The sequence below is a fragment of the Mobula birostris genome, chromosome 8 (genome assembly GCF_030028105.1).
Source record: "Mobula birostris isolate sMobBir1 chromosome 8, sMobBir1.hap1, whole genome shotgun sequence".
In the NCBI taxonomy this organism is placed as follows: Eukaryota; Metazoa; Chordata; class Chondrichthyes; order Myliobatiformes; family Myliobatidae; genus Mobula; species Mobula birostris.
In genome coordinates, this window is record NC_092377.1 from 156,782,680 (window position 1) to 156,806,359 (window position 23,680).

General features: G+C 45.4%; 1 protein-coding gene across 1 annotated transcript in view; it reads right to left on the bottom strand.

The window, feature by feature from the left end:
• Positions 1-23,680, bottom strand: part of LOC140202338 (dihydropyrimidinase-related protein 2) — a 59,213-nt gene that overhangs the window by 20,660 nt on the left and 14,873 nt on the right. The window contains exons 4-8 of the mRNA XM_072267249.1: positions 15,800-15,964; positions 12,763-12,824; positions 12,582-12,662; positions 7,917-7,985; positions 4,268-4,388 (exon numbers count right to left, since the gene is read on the bottom strand). Of these exons, the coding sequence (XP_072123350.1) occupies positions 4,268-4,388; positions 7,917-7,985; positions 12,582-12,662; positions 12,763-12,824; positions 15,800-15,964 (498 nt within the window). The remainder of the gene's footprint in view (positions 1-4,267; positions 4,389-7,916; positions 7,986-12,581; positions 12,663-12,762; positions 12,825-15,799; positions 15,965-23,680) is intronic.

A 23,680-nucleotide genomic window follows, 5' to 3' on the forward strand; every position in this document is an offset into this window, starting at 1 on the left:
TGTTATCTAGTCTGAGTATGCGACAACCACACTGATTTTTCTTCAGTAGTTGTTCTCTTCTTTGTATTGTAGCACTTAGTAAAATCTCTAACAATAAGTTTTACGCCTGATTCTTGAATTCTGAAGAACCTTTGGATCGCAAAGGATCCAACACCATGTACAATCTTCAGTGGGGAGTACAAGCAAGATAGACAAGGGAAACAGTGCACGATCACCTCCCTCTCAAACACCTCAGTTCCATAACCCAACTATCTACTACTGCCAGCTCTATCCAGTCTGGCAAGACACTGCTGGGATTGAATTCCTGCCACCTTTAGATGTTTATTGTTACTAGAGCTGTCGACATGGCTCCAGAGTGGCATCTTTACAGCCCACTGAAGATAAGAGTTTTCTCCAGCACAAGAAGCCCACCAATTTATACACAACAAGCTCCCACGAGAAGTAATCTACTGATGACCACATGATCTGTTCTCAGTGATACTAGTCGGATTAATAGGTAGAACAACCCCAATCTTATCCAAGATGGGCCGGTGGGATCCTTCAAGTCCACCGAACTCAGAAAATACCCCTGGTTCAAGACCTAATCTTGTCCAACAATGCTCTCAGTAGTATAATGGAGAAGGAGAGTCCGTCTAGATTTCTGTGCTCGAGTTTCTGGAGGTAGAACTGAACCAGAACTTGTCAGTTCTGAGTGTACTACCTGCTGGATTAAAGGTCAACCTGCATGGAACGAGGCCCAGTGATTTGATGCCAAAGATGGATATTGAAGAGTTGTTTTTCCAACTTCCTAATACCAGCACTGAATAGAAACAATGAGGGCCAATCACAGTCATAACTCTGCACAATCATATAGTTAAATAGTATAAAAACAACCTGTACTTTTCGAACAGTGCAACACACACAAAATGCTGGAGGAACTCAGCAAGTCAGGCAGCATCTATAGAAATGAATGAACAGATGACTTTTCAGGCTGAGACCCTTCTTCGGGACCAGAGGAGGTAAGACGCCGGAATGAAAAGGTGGGGAAAGGGGAAGGAGGATAGCTAGAAGATCATAGGTGAAGCTAGGTGGGTAGGAAGTGTAAAGGCTGGAGAGGAAGGAATCTGATTGGAGAGCAGAGTAGACCTCTGGAGGCTACCCAGGGGAGGTGATAGGCAGGTGAGAAGAGGTAAGAGGCCAGTGTGAGGAATAGAAGAGGGAGGGGGGACGGAATATTTTTGTTTAACTGGAATCTCTTTCCAGTTTGATTTCTCTGATATCGATACTGATTTCTCTAATCAATATTCATGCCATCAGGTTGGAGGCTCCCCAGATGGAATATAAGGTGTTGCCCCTCCACCCTGAGGGTGGCCTCATTGTGGCCCAAGAGGAAGCCACAGACCAACATATTGGAATGGCACCTTGTTTCCACCAATGGTTTCTAGCTCTGGAGGTATTTCAGGAGTTTGAGGTCATTTGGTTTATCAACTAAAACACTCGAAAACTACAAATGTATCATAGAGAGCATTCTGATTGGCAGCATCACCTTCTGGTATGGGGCTGGGGCTACTGCACAAGATCAAAGTTACAGAAGCTTGTAAAATTAGACAGCTCCATGATGGGTACTGGTCCCCATAGTATCCAAGACATCTTTAAAGAGCAGTGCCTTAGGAAGGTGGTGTCCATTGTTAAGGACCCCCACCACCCAGGACATGCCCTCTTCTCATTGTTATCATCAGGAAGGAGGTACAGAAGCCAGAGGCACACATGGATTCAGAAACAGCTTCTTCCCCTCGACCATCTGATTTCTAAATGGACATTGAACACTACCTCACTACGTTTCTATTGCTTTTTTTTGCCATACTTACTTAAACCTAACTATTCAATAGACATGTATATATCTGTCATTCACTTTTCCCTCTCTATTTATTATCAGAATCAGGTTTACTATCGCCAGCATGTGACATGAAATTTGTTACCTTAGCAGCAGCAGTTCAATGCAATACATAATGTAGAAAAGAAAAAATAATAATAATAGTAAATAAAATAAAAATAATAATAAATCAATTACAGTATACATATATTGAATAGATTTTTTAAAACGTGCAAAAAAACAGAAATATTGTATATTTTAAAAAGTGAGGTGGTGTCCAAGGGTTCAATGTCCATTTAGGAATCCGATGGCAGAGGGGAAGAAGCTGTTCTTGAATCGCTGAGTGTGTGCCTTCAGGCTTCTGTACCTCCTACCCGATGTAACAGTGAGAAAAGGGTGCTGGAGGTCCCTAATAATGGACGCTGCCTTTCTGAGACACCGCTCCTTAAAGGTGTCCTGGGTAATTTGTAGGCCAGTACCCAAGATGGAGCTGACTAGATTTACAACCCTCTACAGCTTCTTTCGGTACAATGTATTTCATTGTACAGCTGCTATAAATTTCACAAATTTCACAACATATGCCGGTGATGTTTCTGATTACGAGGAACAGTATTGTCTTGGTCATAAGTACTTGAAATATTCTGAAGGGGATACAACAGCTGCTTTGAAATTGCATGTCTCTTTTCCAGGACACATGGGAACCAGGAAGGTTCTTTCTTTCACAATGAAACTATTAATATCTCTTTATAATTTTATACTTCCATCCACGTGATAACAATTACACCAACTAGCAAATTTGTAACTACAGTCCCAAGACAGATCTCCATAGAAAGCCTTAATGCAGCACCTCCTGCTACTTAGAGCTCAGAATTAGTATCTGTATTCTCCGTATCCTGCAGCTCATACAAATTTTCAGAGACAAATAATTTACTTTCAATTTCTTTAGCGTTAGTTGCACTATTAAAAGTCTATTCTTGGGAATGTCAGTGAATGCCCTTCAGAAATCTATATATTTGGCAGCCATATACTGTACATTCAGTGGCCACTTTATTAGATACCTCCTGTAGCTAACAAAGTAGTCACTCAGGGTAAGGTCATGGTCCTTGTTGTTGCGTGAATGAAGTCACCAGAGAAAATCACTAGTAGATACAAGGAACTGCTGTATTTGACAAAACAAGGTACAGCAGGAATCATTTATAGAGACCATTCCAGTTGAAAGGTCTCCTGGCCCAACGTGGGGCTCATTATGTGCCAAGCATCAAAGGACAATTCCATATTTACAGTGTATGGACAATGCTTTCTTTGAAACTACATACAACCTTCACACCTCCCGATCCACATCCACACCACAGACATCCAAATGAATTTTAATCAGCATTGTGTGGTCTGGGATTCACGGATTTTAGGAACCCATTGTTCAGAGCTACACTCCAAATTAAATCTACAATACATATTCAGATGTGAAGACAGGTAACCAAAGTTACCACTAACTGTATATGTCCAAAATTCAAAAATCCCTCTGTCTCCTGGTGCTGTATCCCATCTACTTCAAGGATCAGTGCGTCACACATTCAGAGATGCTCTTTTGCACACTTCTATTGTAATGCATGGTTATTTGAGTTACTATTGCCTTCCTGTCAACTTGAAGCAGTCTGGCCATTCTCCCCTGACCTCTCTCATAAACAAGGCCGCCTGCCCACAGAACTGCCGCTTATTGGGTGCTTTTTGTTTTTTTTGCACATCCTCTGTAAAGGCCAGAGACTGTTGTGTGTGAAAATCCCAGGAGACCAGCAGTTTCTGAAATACTCAAACCACCCTATCTGGCACCGACAATCATTCCACGGTCAAAGTCATTTTGATTATATTTCTTCTCCATGTTGTTTGGTCTGAACAACAATTTAACCTCTTGACCATGAATGCATACTTTGGTGCACTGAGTTGCTGCCACATAGTTGGCCAATTGGATATCTGCATTAACAAGGCGTACATTCATTTGTTCATTCTTTTCAAAAAAAAAATTAGTCCTTATCATCACTATGGTCACACAAAAACTTGAACCATAATTATACAATCATAACTGCTGAATGTTCCAGGGTTTAGATCAGGGGTTCCCAATCTGGGGTCCACAGACCCTTCAGTTAATGGCAGGGGTCCATGGCATCAAAAAGGTTGGGAACCCCTGGTTTAAATGTTTCTAAAGAGATAGGGAGGGAGGTAGAAGAGGTGGAGGAGTGGCATTGCTAATTAGGGACAGTGTCACAGTTGCGGAAAGGAAGGAGGTCATGGAGAGATTGTCTACCGAGTCAGAAACAGAAAAGGTTGCAATCAATCTGTTTTAATATTTGTACCACTATTTCACAAGCTCTCAAGATGGGATTCAAAAACACTGGGTCTGAATTTAGCTCAACCACTCACCTTTCTTCCTAGCCTGGGCAATGATATCAGCTGCTGCCTTGCTCATTACCTTGGTCACATAGAGCGGGCAGTTAGTTTGGTTCGCAATAGTGATGGCCCGATTCACTGCTTCCGCCTCCACCTGTGGAGATACAGAGAACATCCTGATGACAGCATGTTGCCACCATTTTCTGAGCCTGTACTCACTAGAGTTTCCATGAATTTGGAGGTTTGGCGGGGGGGGGGGGGGGGAGGAAGATCTCGTCGAAACCTATCAATTGTGGAAAGGCCTAGATAGAGTGAATGTGGAGAAGATGCTTCCTGTAGTGGAGGAGTCTAGGACCAGAGGTTCAGCTTCAAAATAGGATGTCCCTTTAGAACAGGGATGGGAGGAATTTTTTTAACCAGAGGAATTCATTGTCACAGACAGCTTGGAGGCCAAGTCAGTGGGTATATTTAAAGCGTAGGTTAATAGCTTCTTAATTAGTAGGTGTGTCAAAGGTTACGGGGAGAAGTCAAGAGAATGGGTTGAGAGGGACAACAATTCAGCAATAATGGAAAGGTGGATCAGATGTGTTAGGCCGAATAGCCTAATTCTGCTCCAATGTCTTATGGTCCTAACATCCATAACCAAGGGAGACCACTCAGTCCATCATTAGACTGGCCTGCCCAACCTGACTCCACACTGAAAGTGAAACAAATAGATGTAGTGAGTGCGTTTAGAATTCCAGAAAGCATTGCATCAGAGGCCACGTTAGATATTGCTGCACAGATAGACTGACGTCAGAGAAAATACAATGGCTGGGATAAGAGAGTGGACAAACAGTCAAGATCAATGGATTACTTGCAGATTGACTTTCAGTAGCTGGTCTGGTACCACAGGAACTAATGCTGGAGACTCAAGTCTTTATAATCATTAAACTGGTAAATTGGTTTATTATTGTCATTTTATTTATTTATAGTGATACAGTGCAAGCAGGATCATCCAGCCCTTCGAGCTGTCCAGCAATTCCCCCGGTTTAATCACAGCCTAATCATGGGACAACTTACAATGACCTACCAACCTGCATGTCTTTGGACTGTGGGTAGAAACCTGAGCACCCGGAGGAAACCCACGCAGTCACAGGAAGAAGGTACAAACTCCTTACAGGTTGTGGGCGGGAATTGATCATGGGTCACCAGTACGGTGAAGCATTGCACTAACCACTACACTACCGTGCCATATAGATACAAGGAGAAACTTGTCTTTGCATGCCATCCATAGAGATAATTTCACTACCTCAGTGTACTGAGGTAGTACAAGACTAGAATGCAGAGTATAGTGTTACAGCTACTGAGAAAGTGCAGTGCAGGTAGACATTAAGGTGGGCAAGGTCAAGAATCCATCCTACAGTACCAGTGGACCATCCAACAGTCTTCTAACAGTGGGACAGAAGCTGTCCTGGAACCTGGTGACACAGGATTTTATATCTTCCACCCGACTTGGTGGGGAGGGGAGAGGGTTATAAAGAGATAACATCCAAGCTGTGTGGGGCAAGGTAACGGAACACGCTAGCTGCTTTACCGAGGCCACATAAAGTTTTGCTTGCGAGATTTAAGGAGAAATTAAACAGCCTGCAAAGGGATATGGATATGATAAGTGAGGGGAAAGATGATGGACTGATGAATATACGTTTTGGTTATGTGTTTTTGGGCCTACTGAGTGATCTGGCACTTTTGCTGTCTCCAGGGCAATGTACCATGATAGAGAACGGACTGCGTGGCCTAATGCCAGAGCATGAACCCACAATCAGCTCTATTTCTCGTTGATTAAAGTGTTGAACGAGATTTCCAACAACGAGGACAGAAGCAGAAGGCAAGCAGGTGATTAGAGCCGTCTGCCTGCGTTTGACCGGTCTCCCTCTCCCCCTTGCTTTCTGCCTGCCAGAGGAAGGTGCAAAGCCTTAGGTCTTGGGCAAGGTTTGATTGGCACGGTTCGTGGATTGGGCCCCTATTTAGACGTCTCTGCCATTCATGTTATATGCCTTTCTTGCTGCTCTTTTTTATTGCTATTGTGCAGAATTTTAATCAGGTGCAGTCAACAGACGACACAGCACTAAATTGAATGGAAATGAACTACACTGAACATTCCTAGAATGTTTCGAGGACTATGCGGTATGCTGTTTAATATCCTGTGTGTTATTCGCTCATTTTTTGCCATTTGCACGATTTGCTCGTTTTTGTGTGTGTTGGGTGTTTGACCCTAGTGTTTCTTTGTGTCATGGCTATCTGCGGAAGACAAATCACAGGGCTGTGCACTACATACATACTTTGATAATAAATGTACTTTGAATCTTTAAAGTACAATGTGGGAAAATGTAAGATTATCCACTCTGAAAGGACAAATGAAAATAGCAATTATCTTTCAAATGGGTTGAAAATTCAGAATATGGCGGTACAATCATCCTAGTACCTGGAAACATAGAATAATAATATTCAGATACAATGAATAATTCAGAAAGCCAATTGGGCAACATAGTGACACAACTGATATATCCACAACAAGAGAAAGTCTGCAGGTGCTTTCCAGAGCAACACGCACAAAATGCTGGAGAAACTCAGCAGGTTAAGCAGCATCTACAGAAATGAATAATCAGTCGACGTTTCAGGCTGAGACTCAAGAGTCCTGAAAAAGGGCCTCAGCCCGAAACTTTGACTGTTTACTAATTTCCATAGATGCTGCCTGATCTGCTGAGTTCTTCCAGCATTTTGTGTAATATATCCACAGTAGTGAATCTCAAGGGACTGAGTCCAACCCTCACCTCCAATCTCTGTAAAGTCTGAACTCTCTCTCGCACATTATATTGGCCAATATAAATCGTCCCCTAATGTGCGTGTGAATAGTAGATGCTGAAGGGAACTGTGGAAACTGCTATCACTTTATATACATATCGTCTATGTATATCCTCCAGAAGGACCACAACCATGTTGATGGGTTCGGAGGCTTGCATGCCTCAATGACCTGGAGAGCTATGCTGGCTGGAGTCGGGGCTTTATGCTTCGGCTCTTGGTAGAGTCACCCATGCCAAACAGGTCAAAGGGTAGAGGCCAGACTAAGCGTGGTCCACCGGTCCTCCAGGTTCAGGGGTTCAGCTCAGGGCTAACGACCCTGACTGGTAAAACAAAACTGTTATGGAAACAGCAATGAAGAATCCTTCTACATCAGAGTGTGACGGTATTCCTGAGTCTCCACCTGGAACTTGCACAACTGACAGTAGTGAAAACTGAGCTACAGACACGACGAAGGAAGTTCTGAACACTGCCAGAAATAGAGGACTTTCATTGCTGCCCTAACGGGCTTAACAGGCAGTAGAGAGTATCCACGTACATAAGCTAATTTTATATATATATGGCCACACTCTAAAGTTACTTGTACATTAAATTTTATAGGATTGCTTTTATATTTAGTGCTTTTTTTATTATAGTTTTCTTTATGCTGTATCAGATCCGGCGTAACAATTATTTTGTTCTCCTTTACACACGTGTAATCAAGAATGACAATAAATTCTCTTGAAAGGTGGGGGAATTAAATTAAGAATAGTGTAAATGGGACTTTGAGGGTTGGCGAGACCCAGTGGACTGACAAGCCCATTTCAACACTGCATGCTTCTCCGATGATATAAACTCTTACCTCTTCTGGTCGGCTTAGCACATGGCCTTCGGGTCCGGTGATACCCAGAGCAAGAATCCTCTGCTGTTCCTGGAATAGGGAGCACAGGGGTTAAGGTACAGTCAATGCAAGGCTTGCAATATTGTTAGGACTGCTGGAGAAGAAAGGACAGCGGATACTGAAATCTGACGGCAGAAAGCAAGCTGCAGGAGGAACTCAGTGGGTCAGGCATCGAGAGTGTGTACCGGGGTGGGGTGGGAGGGGCAAGTGGGAAATGGTCATTAGGCACTTCAGGGGCAACATCCTTCACCTGACTGGTGAACTCCGGTCTAGATGAACGATCTGAGCCCAAAACCTCAGCTGTCTGCACAGGGCGACATGGTAGTGTAGCGGCTAGTGTAAGGCTTTGCAGTGCCAGTGCTTGCCGATCAAAGTTCATTTCCCACAAAAGTTGCAAGTGAACGCAGCAGGCCAGGCAGCATCTCTAGGAAGAGGTACAGCCGACGTTTCGGGCCAAGACCCCTCGTCAGGACGTCTCGGCCCGAAACGTCGACTGTACCTCTTCCTAGAGATGCTGCCTGGCCTGCTGCATTCACCAGCAACTTTGATGTGTGTGTTGCTTGAAATTCCAGCATCTGCAGATTTCCTCATGTTAAGGTTCATTTCCCACCTGTCTGTAAGGAATTTGTTCATTCTCTCCTATGGGTGCTGCAGTTGCCTCCCACCTCCCAAAGACGTGTGCGTTAGGAAATTGTGGGCACGCTATGTTGGCGCCAATAGCGTGGCGACACTTGCGGCCTGCCCCCAGCTCATCCTCAGACTGTGCTGGTCATTGATGCCAGTGACGCATTTCACGGTATCTTCCTATGTACTTGTGAAAAATAAACTTTGTCTGTAATTGTTCCTTTTCTCTCCAAAGACACCCCTGCTGGAGCTTTTCAGGAACTGTCCTAGGCCCAGTCATCTTGAGCTCCTTCGCCATTGCCCTTCTGTCCATTACAAGATCAGAAGCTGGGAGAGGAGGAGTGGAAAATGACATTTGATGAGTGCGTAATATTCAATTCCAGTGACAGCTCGTCAGCAATAAAGCAGCCCATACCTGCATGCAGAAAGACCTACACTACATTCAGACATGGGCTGATAAGACAACTGCGCTGCTCCAAAGAGACCAAAATGAGTTCATTCTTATCCTCAGCCATTAGGCTCTAGAATGAGTCAACTTATAGCCAGGGACGTGGTGACCCCCTCCTGTCAGGCTGTTTGTGGTAACTTATTTTTTTATTCTTTCTACTTCTCTTCTAATATTTATATCTGTGCGCTTGTAATCCTACTGTGACACTGTAATTTCCTTTGGGTTCAATAAAGTATCTATCTATAAGTGGCCACATACCAGGCACCAACTGCCTCCCACTTGACATCTGTTGTTGGCACACAGCAGATGGCACCAGAGTCACAGCTGCCGCTGCACTGCACCAGCGACCCTGTGTTTGATCCCAACCTCAGTTGTTGCAACGAGATTATTGGTCCTCTCCGTGACCTCATGGGTTTCCCCACATCCCAAAGATGCACTGGTAGGTAGACGGGAAGTTGTAAATTGTCCCTAGTGTGGAGGAGTTGCAGGAGAATTGGGTGAAGTTTATGGGCACATAAGGGACAACAGGTCACAGGGAAACAAAGTACAGGAGGGAGAAGGATGGGACTTCTCTGAGACAGCACAGACTTAATGGGCCAAGTGCCTTCTTTCTACATCAGATGGAAATGGGAGGCATTCATAAATGTCCATGGGATCGTTATTAACCTCAACTGAGCCAGCACATCAACATACTGGCTACAAGGGCAGGTCAAACGTTGGGTACCCTCTGGTGACAAAGTCATGTCCTGACACCCCAAAGGCACTACAGTCAGGAGCATAATAGAATACTTTTCACACCCTTGGACAAATACAGGTCCGTAAACTCTCAGGAAACCCACACGACTGCACCTGAAAAACAGACCCTCACAAACTGTTCATGAGCAACAAACTAGGAATACAAGTACAATGTTAGCGTTGTACAAAGGGAGCTGACTTGGGATTAATTACATTGGACTATCACAACACCACACCTCGGGTGCAATGAAGAGTTCAGTTTTCCATACCCAATGAAGAATATAGACTCTGAAAAGAGAAGTGAACAACCATTCACCAGATTGCTTCCTGGATCTGAATGATCCTCTTCCTAACAAGAGCAGAAGGCAAGGGGTAGCTCAATCGTGGAATAGATTCAAGGCAGATGAATAAACAGTAAAGGCATCACAGTGGCAAAGGTTAATAGGGTTTCAGCATCACAGCACCCATGATGCAGGTTCAATCCTGACCTCAGGTGCCACTGGTGTAGAGGTTGCACGTCCCCCCTGTGACCATGTGGATTTCTACCGGATGCTCCAGATTCCTCTCACATTTCAAAGGTTAGTTTGCCACTGAAAATTGCTTCTGAGGTGCAAGTGAGTTGCACAATATGGAGGTAGTTAATGAGAAGGTGGGGAAAATAAGATTATTGTTGGACAGGTGGAAATGGATGGTTGATAGTGTAGACTTGGTGAGCTAAAGGTCCTGCTTCTATGTTCTATGCCTTTGTGACAGATCAAATCTTGGGACACTAAGAGGAAATCAAAGGTCGGGAAGGAAAGTAGACAAGCCAAATCAATTTAGTTTCTGCAGATTGGCACAGCAAGTTCATGGTGCTGACTCCCCTAACCCTACTCTCCCTCATATTCCTATTGACTACTCAGTCATGTAAAGTTCACCCATCTTCTACAGAGACATTGTGAAAACTCTTCAGAATAAATGCCTGGAAGTGTTCAGTGCCCTCTGAAGTTCACCAAGTTAAAGCCAACCTATGGATCAATTCCTGCTGTGAATTCAGATCCAGTTGAGAATCGGAGGTGCAGGGCGGTGGAGGTGGATTGGAAATCAGTAGCAATCAGTCCAATAGCTGAAGGATCTAGCTTTGATCCTCTCATCATATATAGGCATCCGTTAGTCTCATGAGACCATGGATTTGCACCTTGGAAGGTTTCCAGGGCGCAGGCCTGGGCAAGGTTGTATGGGAGACCAGCAGTTGCCCATGCTGCAAGTCTACCCTCTCCATGCCACCGATGTTGTCCAAGGGAAGGGCATTACGACCCATGCAGCTTGGCACTGGTGTCATCGCACAGCAATGTGTGGTTAAGTGTCTTGCTCAAGGACACAACACGCTGCCTCAGCCAAGGCTCGAACTAGCGACCTTCATATCACTAGACAAACGCCTTAACCACTTGGCCACGCGCCAACACATATGAACATCTCATATTTCCCCACCAACCATCTCTTGGCTATCAGAACTGAGAGGAGGATCTTGATCACCTGGGAAAGTGGGCTGAAAAATGGCAAATGAAATTTAAGTCAGGTTAGTGCAAGGTCCTCCAAGAGGGTTGTCTCTTGTCGTAGGGTTTGGAGGCTTATGGGCCTCAATGACCCAGATATCTATGTTGGCTGGAGTCAGGGCCTTGTACTTTGATTCTTGGAAGGGTCACCCATGAACAGGTCAAAGGGTAGAGGCCAGACTAAGAGCGGTCCACCACCTCAGGGTTAACAATCCTGACTGGTCAAAAAAAAAAACTTACAGAAACAGCAACAAACATTCATTCCTTCTATATCTGTGTGTGAATGTATGGACAGACAGAGATGGAGGACATTCACTGCTGCACTAAATGCCAGCAGCATAATGGGCAGTAAGTAAAGTAGTGCAATGTGTTATAGTTTAGGGAGACAAATGAGGGTAGGACTTTCACAGTGAACAGTAGGGTTCTGGGGAGTGTTGCTAAACAAAGGAACCCAAGAGTACAAGCACACAGTTCTCTGAAAGTGGCACCACAGGTAGACAGGGTAGTGAAGAAGGCGTTCGGCGTACTGGCCTTCATCAGTCAAGGCGTCAAACATGGGGTGTTATGGTGCAGTTGGACAAGACCTTGGCCAGATTTAGAATATCGTGTTCAGTTTTTGTCACCCAGCTACAGGAAATTTGACATGCAGAGGGGGTTCTCAAGGATGCTGCCAGGACTTGATGAACCAATTTACGTAGAGAGGTTGAACAGGTTGGGTCTTTATCCATTGGCACGTAGGAGAAGTAGTATTTATTTTTCGGAGGAGTATAAAATTGTGCAGGACATAGATAGAATAGTACAGCACAGAAATCGGCCCTTCAGCCCATCTAGTCTGTGCCAAGACATTCAGGGTGGATGCACACAGCCTTTCTCCCCCCGGAGTGGGGAAATCAAGGAGCAGAAGGCATAAATTTAGCGTGAATGCAGATAAATTTAATAGGAACCCGAGGGGCAATTTTTCCACCCAGAGGGCTGTCCAGATATGAAACAAGCTGCCGAAGGAAGTAGCTGAGGCAGGTATATTAAGAATATTTAAAAGACACTTGGACAGGTCCATGGATAGGAAAGGTTTGGAGGCATGTGGGCCAAAACGCAGACATATTGTACCATCTTAGATGGGAATCTTATTCAGCACAGACCAGATGAAATCGCCACTCAATGTAAGCCCACTGCCATCTGATCAATCCAGTGAACTATAAAATGGAGATGGCAGTTTCTCACTTCCACCTCAGATAACCGCACACTGACATTCCCCCCACCCCTGTCCCGCCCCAGCTGCCGTACCTCAGCAATAATGTCACCATTTTCAGCATGAACTTGGGCAATGGCGCCCATGTCACGGATCGCACTCAGAGCTTCGTACATCTGTGAGAACACAAAGGAGGCCAATTACGAGATGCCACCGAACCCGAGGAGCAGTACGATGCTTTCCAGAATGGCTGCGCCATTAATGCTGTGATCTCACCTGGGTATCAGAGAGCTGGTAGCGTTCTTTGTAAGCCATGTAGATAAGGAAAGAGTTCACACCTAGTGAAAAGGAGTGGGAAAAGTAGGAGATGATTTTGTTGGATGGCTGAAGTCAAGTCAATAAACTGCATGACTATCTTTGGCAGATGCAGTGATAGACCAATGAATGGTGATCCTACAAGATGTAGGAGCAGAATTAGGCCATTCAGCCCATTGAGTCTACGTCACCATTTCATCATGACTCTCAACCCCATTCCCTTGCCTTCTCCGCATAACCTCTGACTCCGTTACTATTGTGCCAGAAGGGCCGACTCCACAATCTATTGCTAGATAAATAAATAATCAAGAACCTATCAACCTCCATTTTCAATGTACCCAATTAGTTGGCCTCCACACCCATCTCTGGCAATGAAGTCCACAGATTCACCACCCTATGGCTAAAGAAATCCCTGTTCTATAGGAATACAAGGTTGCATGTACACTGAATTGCTACTGTTTACTCTAGGTACTGGGTCATACCTTGTCAGGGTGTTTGTATTCCTTCCCTTCGATCATCTACATTGACCATGGGATCTTGATACCAAGAATCTACCTTTGGTATGGTCACATTACCAAGGTACAGAGAGAAGTTCGTCTCGCATACTGTTTATGCAGATCAAATCACTGCACAGTGCAATGGTCCAAATCAGACAGAACAACAACAATGCAGAGTAAAGTGCAAAAGCCACCAAAACAAATGAAGTGCATGTAAATGATAAAATGCAAGATCATAACAAGGTAGATTGTGAAGTCAGGAGTCCATCTGGTTGTAAAGATCCATTGACAACAGCGGGATAGAAGCTGTCCTTGAGTCAGGTGGTACCTGTTTTCAGGCTTCTGCATTTCTGCCTGTTGATCACTCCCATCAATAGCCTGCAACTTCCCATTCGGAGTTAAACTTTCGAAACGGCTGCACGACCCGGCAGTTTTGCGGTGTGAACTGATGTCTGGAAGGTGCAGGATGGGTGTGCCGCAGCACCGACAGGCTGAATGGCGGCAGCAGGGCTCGCGCCCGAGAGCGGGGAAACAAGCCAATGTCTGGCCATTGCTGGAACGGGTGCGGGCTTAATCGATGAGGCAGGCCCAGGCCCGAGAGCGATTCAAAGCAGTAGGGTCAGGACCAAGAGCGAGGAACTGTTTGGCCAGACCAAATTGAAAAAGTCAGGGTGTTGGAACCAGCCAGTGTTCAGCTCCCTGCCTGGCAAGCTCTACTCATCTATGCACTGAAATGAGAATGTGGCCTGCAACTAAAGGGCTCCTGGATCAGCTGTGACTGGCTTCGTAGCTGTGAACTCACTTTCGTGAACTTAATTTCTTAATGCTATTTGCTTACTTTTCTGTTTGCATGATTTGCTTTTTTTTTTTGCACTTTGAGTGCATAATGGTCTTTCGTTTTAATGGGTTTCTTTGTTCTGTGGCTGCCTGTAAGGAGATAAATCTCAAGGTTGTATATAGTACAAATATTTAGATAATAAATGTACTTTGAACTTTGGGAAGGGGAGAAGAGAGAACGTACAGGATGGGTGGGGTCTTGGATTATGTTGGCTGCTTTACTGAAGCAGCGAGACATGCACACAGAGACCATGGAGGGGAGGGCCGGAGGTTTCCGTGACGTGCTGAGCTGTGTCCACAACTCTCTGCAATTTCCTGTAGTCACATGCAGAGCAGTTGCCATACCAAGCCATTAAGCATCTAAACAGAATGCTTATGCTGTTTCTACATTCTTCTCCTCCTATATATAAACACCACTATAACTAGCTCAAAGGACAACACCATTGGCATGGATGAGATAGACCAAAAGGCCTAGCATTTCAACTCTGGAGCTCAAATGTCCCATTTCCAAATTGAACTCACAGGACAATCCTTAATGTTGAGCCCTCCGCACTGGCAGCCAATCAACTGTGCTCGTGGGATTGCATCTCCCAAGTCAGACAGGTTATAGATACAAGTCCCCCCTTCCAGAGCCATGAGTTCAGTGATGCCAGCTCCACATTTCAATGAAGTACTGGAAATGCTACACTGCTGGAGATGATGTCCTGCAGAAGAAACGTTGTCACCAACTCAACCAAGCTTAAGGTACTTTCCTCATTTCCCCATTAACAACCATGTTTTTTTTAAAATGGAGCTTGCCCACGTGCATATTAATCGCTGCATTCCCTGCAGTGATTCCTGCATTGGCTGCAAAGCATGCTGCAATGCTCCAGTCCGCAGCACACTCCAAAGAAATGCACATCGCAGTCTCCACTCAAGCACTAATGAGGGGTCTTCATCCTAAAGCAGTAACTCTTCATACAGATGCAGCCTGACCTGCCCGGGTGGGGTTCTAGCACTTTATGTGTCCGTTCGCCCAAGTGTTCATACTCAGCATCAAAACTTAGCGAAGTGAGAAGCTGTGGAGTACACAGTGACCGAGTCCAAATTCTCCGATCACTGACCTGTGCAAAGGGATGGCTGAGGGACACAGGCCAAACAAGAGCAAACCAGACCAGCTCAGGTTGGAATCTGGTTGGGATGGATGCATCAGACCGAAGGACTTGTTTCCAGGCTGTACAACTCTATGACGCCTACACCCCCAATTACGGAGACCCCTTCCTTTTTTTTTACAAGCAGGGTACGTCACTACAGTGCAGAGATGTTCTCTGCACAACCTAGCATACAACATAGAACTGCACTGGCCCTTCCACTCATGATAGTGTGCCTATACTCCCAGATTAATCTAACCCTTCCCTCAGACATAGACCTCCATTTTTCTTTCATTCATGTGCCTATCTGAGAATCTCTTAAATGTCCCTAATCTGTCATTACCACCACCCGCAGCAACGCATCCCATACACCCACCACTCCATAAAAAATACCCAACTCTGACATTCCACTCCCATTATGCTTTCATCCAAACACCTTAAAGTTAGCCCTCCCCCCACCCCCCAGCATGCAGGCCTCAGGGTGTTTTCCCCTCCACGCTGACACTTGAGACTCCTCCTCGGCCAGAGACTCACCGTGTTCCTTCACCAGGAACTCCATCTCCTCCTGCAGACCTTTGTACCACTCGGTGATGTCGACGTGGAGCGAGTAGTCACAGCAGGACTTGTTGTCTGCCCAGTCTCTCCACTGCTCAAATGCTGTGATCAGGCTGACCCCAGACTCCACCAGCACGTGGTCAACTGAAATGAACAACGGCTCATGTTACCCGTGCACAGACAGAGCAGTACAGTAGCACAACAATAAGACACTGGACTGACAGCCAAAGCTCATCCAAGTGACACGATTTCAAATTCTACCACACCACCTCAGGATTTCAATTCAAGGATTTACATCAATAAAACTACAGGCGGTTAAAATGTTTCCTTTGGAGAAGGAAATCTGCTGTCCTTACTTGGCCTAGTCCAAACGCAACTCCAGACTCACCATTGTGGAAAGCGCAATAACTACTGATAGCACCCGTGATGTTTACCCACCCACCTCCCCATGAGGGGATAATTGATTGAAGAGGAGGAGAATTCAATCTAAGTTACTAAAGCAATGGCTGGAATTTCTGGAAGCAATTCAGAAGGCACAGGATATATACATCCCAAAGAGGAAGAAGTAAGGGAAAGATGACACAACCGTAGCCAACAAGAGAAGTCAAAGCCAACATCAGAGCCAAAGAGAGGGCATACAATAGAGCAAAGATTAGTGGGACTGGTAAGTTTTTAAAACCCAACAGAAGGCAACTAAAGAAGTCATGAAGAAGGTAAAGATGGAATACGAAAGTAAGCTAGTCAATAATAATAAAGGATACCAAAACTTTCTTCAGATACATAAAGTGTAAAAGAGAAGCAAGTGTAGACATCAGACCGCTGGAAAACGATGTTGGAGAGGTATAATGGGGGACAAGGAAATGGTGGGTGAAGATTGGTATCAGTCTTCACTGTGGAAGACACTAGCAGTATGGTGTAAGTTCCAGGTGTCAGGGTTCATGAAGTGTGTGAAGTTACCGTAACTAAAGAGGTTCTTGCTAAACTGAAAGGTCTGAAGGTAGATAACTCACCTAGACCAGTTAGTATACACCCCAGAGTTCTTAAAGAGATGGCTGAGGAGATCGCGGAGGTATTAGTAATGATCTTTCAAAAATCACTAGATTCTGGAATGGTTCAGGAAGACTGGAAAATTGCAAATGTCACTCCACTCTTCAAGCAGGGAGAAAGCAGAAGAAAGGAAACTGTGGGCCAGTTAGTCTGACATCAGTGGTTGGGAAGATATTGGAGTCGATTATTAACGATAAGGTCTCAGGGTACTTGGAGGCACATGATTAAGATAGGCTGTAGTCAGCATGGTTTCCTCAAGGGAAAATCTTGCCTGACAAATATGTTGGAATTCTCTGAATAAATAACAAGCAGGATAGGCAAAGGAGAACCAGTTGATGCTGTGTGCTTGGATTTTCAGAAGGGCTTCGACAAGGCGCCACATGTAGCTTGTTAAGCATCCTCACCAGTCCATTGTATTACAGAAAAGATTCTAGCACGGAAAAAGCAGTGACTGATTGGCAGGACTCAAAAAGTGGAAATAAAGGGAACCTTGTCTGATTGGTTGCTGGTACCTAGTGTAGCCCCCCTGGCCACCCTCAGGGTCGCTCGGCTCGCTGTCGTCTAGGGAAACAGCCCTCGGTCCCAGCAAACTGGGTAATTAGTTTGTGTGGATGCTGTGTGAGGTACCCCACCCCGCCCAAATAACAGACAATACACCAGATACGATTAAATGATTTACAGTTTATAGATATTACTGGAACTATATAATTAATAGAGAATAAAATATAAAAGGAAAATAAAAGGCACCACACTTATCAAAGTTCAATCTCTTCGTGCACAAACAGTTGGAGCTCAAGGACCTTCTTCTTCACCCTGCGACCCCTCAAACCACCTCGACCGGCTGCCTGGGACCAACAACGGTGGTCGACCAGACACTCCACACAAGTCCGTCTCAGTCTCCTCTCCTCGCTGAACGCCCTCCTCGGGATCCGAGCCCGTTAGCGGACATCACGGCACCTGGTTCATCCTCTGTCCCTCTCTCCCGCCTTCTGCCCCAAAACCCCACGCATACAAATCTTCCAGATACACCAAAATCATAATAACTATCCCAATTGGCTCGTAACATTTTCTTATCACCGTCTAACCCGAAACAAGCTGCTAGCACAAAAAACTTTCTCAGCATTTAACATAACAAAGAAGCATTCCCAAGTATAACATAACAAAAAAGCCATTTTAATTAGCCTACACAGTAACATAAAAGATGAGACCCCCTTACACTAGCGGTGTCCCACAGGGGTCTGTGTTAGGACCAGTTCTTTTTACATTATATATCCATCATTTGGCTGATGGGATCGATGGCTTTGTTGCAAAGTTTGCAAATGATATGAAGATAGGTGGAGGGACGGGTAGTTTTGAGGAAGTAGAGAGGCTACAGAAGGACTTAAAACAGATTAGGAGAATGGGCAAAGAAATGGTAGATGGATTACAGTGTCAGGAAGCGTATGGTCACGCACTTTGGTGGAAGAAATGAAAGGGTTGCCTATTTTCTAAATGGAGAGAAAATACAAAAAAAAGAGGTGCGAAGGGAATTGGGAGCCCTTATGCAGGATTCCCTAAAGCTTAATTTGCAGGATGAGTCTGTGGTGAGGAAGGCAAGTGCAATGTTCACATTCATTTCAAGAGGACTAGAATATAACAGCGAGGATGTAATGTTGAGATTTTATAGAGCACTGGTGAGGCCTCACTTGGAGTATTGTGAGTAGTTTGGGGCCCTTTATCTTAGAAAGGATGTTCTGAAACTGGAGAGGGTTCAAAGGAGGTTCACAAAAATTATTCCGGAATTAAATGGCTTGTCATATGAAGAGCATTTGATGGCTCTAGATCTGTATTCACTAGAATTCACAAGAATGAGTGGTGACCTCATTGAAACCTATCAAATGGTGAAAGGCCTTGAAAGAGTGGATGTTTCCTATGGTAGGAGAGTCTAGGACCAGAGGACACAGCCTCAAAATAGAGGGGCGTTCTTTTACAGCAGAGATGAGGAGGAATTTCTTTAGCCAGAGAGTGGAGAATCTGTGGAATTCTTTGCCACAGCAACTGTGGAGGCCAAGTCTTTAAGGCAGAGGTTGATAATTGATTGGTCAGGGCATGAAGAGAAATGGGGAGATGGCAGGAGATTGGGGCTGAGAGGAAATTTGGAGCAGCCGTGATGAAATGGCGGAGCAGACTTCGTGGGCCAAATGGCCTGACTCTGCTCCTCTCTTTGGTCTAATGGGAAAACACACCTTCTGGGCAAGGAGTCTGATGGCTTTTGGGAGGGAAGCGATGGATGGATGGACAGAAAGAAAAAACATGACGGCTCTTTAACTGAAGGGTTGTAGTTGACCTGTTCTTTGACCAAAGACAGCCTCATGAAACATAAGAGGAAACAATCCCTTATGCAGACACTTATATAACCGTCAGTGCCATTATTGAGGGAGGCAAAACATAGTTACCACAAGGACATCATTGCACCCATTGACCAGAAGACATAGGAACAGAATTAGACCATTCACATTATCCAGTCGGATCCACATTCCATAATGACTGATCTATTATCCCTCACAACCCCATTCGCCTACTGTCTCCCCAAAACCTTTGGCACAAACCTATCAGCCTTCAATTTAAATATGTCCAACGACTTGGCCTCTACAGCCAACTGTGGCAATTAATTCCACAGATTCATCCTCTGGCTAAAGAAATTCCTCCTTGTCTCTGTTCTAAAGGGATGTCCTTCTATTCATAAACTGTACCGCTGGTCCTAGACTTCCCCATTCGAGAAAATATCCTCTCCATGTCCACTCTATCCAGGCCTTTCAATATGTTTCAATGAGATCCCCTTCATTCTTCTAAACTCCAGTGAGTACAGACCAAATGCCATGAAACTCCCTTCATACATTAATCCTTCCATCTCTGGATCATTCTTGTGAACTTCCTCTGGATCCTCTTCAATGTTAGCACATCGTTTCTTAGATAAGGGGCCCAACTAGGTCTACATCAGCTCTCAGCAGAGTAATCCCATCAGTTCTCCTTCCCTCTCTTTTATTCCTCTGCACTTTATTTTCACACACACACTCCCTTGATTCGTATAAGCTGGCACAGCAGCATAGTGCTTAGCACAATGCTTTACAGTGTAGGTGACCCAGGTTCGATTCCTGCCACTGCCCGTAAGGAGTTTGTACGTCCTCCCTGTGACTGCGTATGTTTCCTCAGGGTGCTCCAGTTTCCCCCCCAAAGTCCAAAGACCTACTCGTTGGTAGGCTAATTGGCTTTTGTAAATTGTCCCGGGATTAAGTCAGTGATATTTGGGTGGCGGGAGTGGAAGGGCCGGAAGGGCCTATTCCGAGCTGTATCTCAATAAATAAATAAATAAAATTATGCATCCCAACTTTACAGAAGGCAATTAGCAGCACGTTTTAGGATTTGGGAGGAACCTGGAACGTGGGAGCTGGGGTGGGGAAGAGGAAACCCACCCCATAGTGGGAGAATGTTCAAACTCCACACCGGAAGTCCAGATCAAACCGGAATGCTGAGAAACAGCAGCACTAACTCTGGCGCAACTGTACAACCAAGTGTAATGAAGGTTCGATTCCCAATCCATCCTGAAGGGCGAACAAGAGAGGAAGCATCTGACATCTCTGGTCACTCTCATGCAGGGGTTCCCAATCTGGGGTCCACAGACCCCTCAGTTAATAGGTAGGGACTCATGGTGTAAAATGGTCCAGAACCACTGCTCTCACGGAGAGAACACATTCAGACTTTGGGAAAGACTGAAACCAAGCTCAGTGTCATAACTCACACATTGGAAAGTCCTAAAGTGAAAATGTGAGTAATATTTGGCTAATCACATCCCATACACACAAAGTACACCCAAGTGCTCCTCCAACAGTTTTATAAATTGTGGAGACGGTTTCTTTCCATGACCACCACCCTTTCTTAAGATATAGGAGCAGAATTAGGCCACTCAGCCCATTGAATCTACTCTGCCATCCAATCATGGCTGATCCATTATCCACCTCAATCCCGTTCTCCTGCCTTCTCCCCGGAACCTCTGACGCTCTCACTAATCAAGAGCCATTCAAGATGAAAACAGTTTACAGCTGTCTAATACTACCAGCTGCATTAACCTTGACCTCTCTGATTTATTGCCCTTAATTAATTACATCAAAGAGAGGATTGATACTCAAGGTCAGAAAATCACTCGGGACTGAAAATACACAGGTTGTTCTACAAGATGCTTTCACTTAAAGATTTATTATTTCATTTCTTCCACCTTTCTCTCTCTCTCGCTGTCTTTTCTGAGTAGTGAAGGTCAGAACTGGATATCAAGATGAAATAGTAAGTGACTGAATTCCAGATTCTGGTCAAACTAGATTTAAGTCGAAGGTGGAACCTTGTACTATGGCTTTGTAAACCATTCTGCCAATTTATCCACTTTTAACTAACAAAGCTGCGTCAAAAGGCAATCATAGGCATGAGTGATTTTGCAGATGCTGGAAATCTTTGGGAACATGCACAGAATGCTGGAGAAAGCAGTTTAGGCAATATCTATGGAGGGGAATGAGCAGGGGGTGGGAGAGTAGTGCAGCAGCTACCCCAATGCCAGCTGTATATGATCAGGGCTCGAATACCACCACCCTCCATAAGCAGCTTGTACATTCTCCCCATGACTGCATGGGTTTCCTCCAGGTGCTCTGGTTTCCTCGCACTTTCCGAAGACACGCAGCTTACAGTTAGTGGGCTGTGTGCATGCTATGTTGGCCCTGAAGCATGGCGACACTCGCAGGCTGCCCAGCACAATCCTTACTGACTTGATTTAATGCAAAATAACACATTTCGCTGTGTTTCGATGCAAACGAGACAAATAAAGCTCACCTCCATTGAACAGTATCGGGCTGAGAGCTTTCGTCAGGACTGGGAAGAGGCTGAAGCCAGAATAAGAAGGTGCAAGGAAAAAGTTAAATATGATTCCACCTCGGTATATGCTGAAATAGAATGGAAGTCTGCAAGACAAAATGCTGTGACCTTTCAGGGGAGTTGTTTTGGCAACTTACAAGAGAACCAGTTCACAGCAGTCTTTTGAGAAAGGGAGGACAGGTCTACAGCCATAACAGTGGAAAATAGTGAAAAACATGTTTTTCACAGGAAGATGAGGTCACTGTGCAGGTACCAAATGCAAGGAAAAGTACCAGGGTAAGGGGTTTTGAAGGGTATGAAAGGGGCGCCTGCCCGGTGAAAGAAGAGAGTTTTGTCCTAGGCCAGCTCACAGTTGGTGACAGGTGCTAAGAAGAGTACATTGAGAGAGAGCGCACGTCAAATGGGACTGAGAGACCAAGGGACTGAGTCAGCGCACATCCAGAGGAACCGAGGGACAGAGTCAGCGCACGTCCAGAGGGACCGAGGGACAGAGTCAGCGCACGTCCAGAGGGACCGAGGGACAGAGTCAGCGCACGTCCAGAGGGACCGAGGGACAGAGTCAGCGCACGTCCAGAGGGACAGAGCCAGCGCACGTCCAGAGGGACCGAGGGACAGAGTCAGCGCACGTCCAGAGGGACAGAGCCAGCGCACGTCCAGAGGGACCGAGCCAGCGCACGTCCAGAGGGACCGAGAGACCGAGCCAGCGCACCTCCAGAGGAACCGAGGGACAGAGTCAGCGCACGTCCAGAGGGACCGAGGGACAGAGTCAGCGCACGTCCAGAGGGACCGAGGGACAAAATAGGCTGCATGTGTGGTTGTTGGATCTGTGGCTCCCTCCAGGTCAGCTTGCTTAGTGAATGGCAAGTATTATTTTGATATCTGTACTACTACTACTGTAGAGATTTAGTTTTTCTTTCTGTATTGCCTTTGCGCCAGTTCTAATAAAATGTTTTCTTGTGGCCTTGAACGTGTGTGTCGTCTCCTTTGCTTGCAAATACATATTTGCATATACATATGCAAATACCGAGCTGAACGAGGAACGAACACGTAATGAATTTTAAAACAATTTTCATTTACAATTGACGCTGCGAGCAAGGTTCAGCATACCGCGTGGTATGTTTCACAAACAACAGTCTCATCTGAGGATGAGACCCAGTCCAAGGTCCCAGGGTGGGCAGACACCATCCATGGTTTTGCTGTAGTGGCCAACACGTTGTCTGAGGGTGTCCCTCCTTCATGTTGGAGAACAGTAGAGGTGACAATCCTGGGCACAGTAGCCACTCTGCCAGATAAGGCAGGGTTTCCCAAATGGAAAGCGACTAAGGGAATGGCCTGTTGGATTTTGCTGTATGCTTTGAAAGCTGTGTACTTGACATGTACAGGGTTGCTGAGCAAAGGCTGTCTGCTGTTAATGACAGAATTGGAATCTTAGAGCAGCTAAATCTTACTTCAACTGAATCAGCTAGGCTGAGCTGTGAGCTAGCTGACAAAGCCTAAACCCTAGCAAACCAACCTAGCATGTAAATTGCCTACAGCACAGCAGGAGCATAGGGTGAAGCTGAGTGATCAGTGGCCAGATCCTATCGCAATGAAATCAGTAATGGCTGAGGGGCGAGACCCCAACGTTTGGGACGGCGATATCTGGTAGGACACTGATACTCGGTGGGAGATGCTCAGGGCCGTCACCGCACCGAAAGCTGAGCAGAATATTACTTGCGAGAACTCGGCAGTACAAGCTCGTCCGGTAACAGTGCAGGGTCATAAGATTACAAGGACACGGGTGGTCAGATGACACAGGAGGAAAGAGAGACTAGGGCATGGAAGGCTGAGGTAAAGAGGGCCATTCAAGACAAACATGCGCAGAGGAGCGGAGCATGTCTTGATATACAGTTAACTTGCTGTGGGATACGGCTGCTG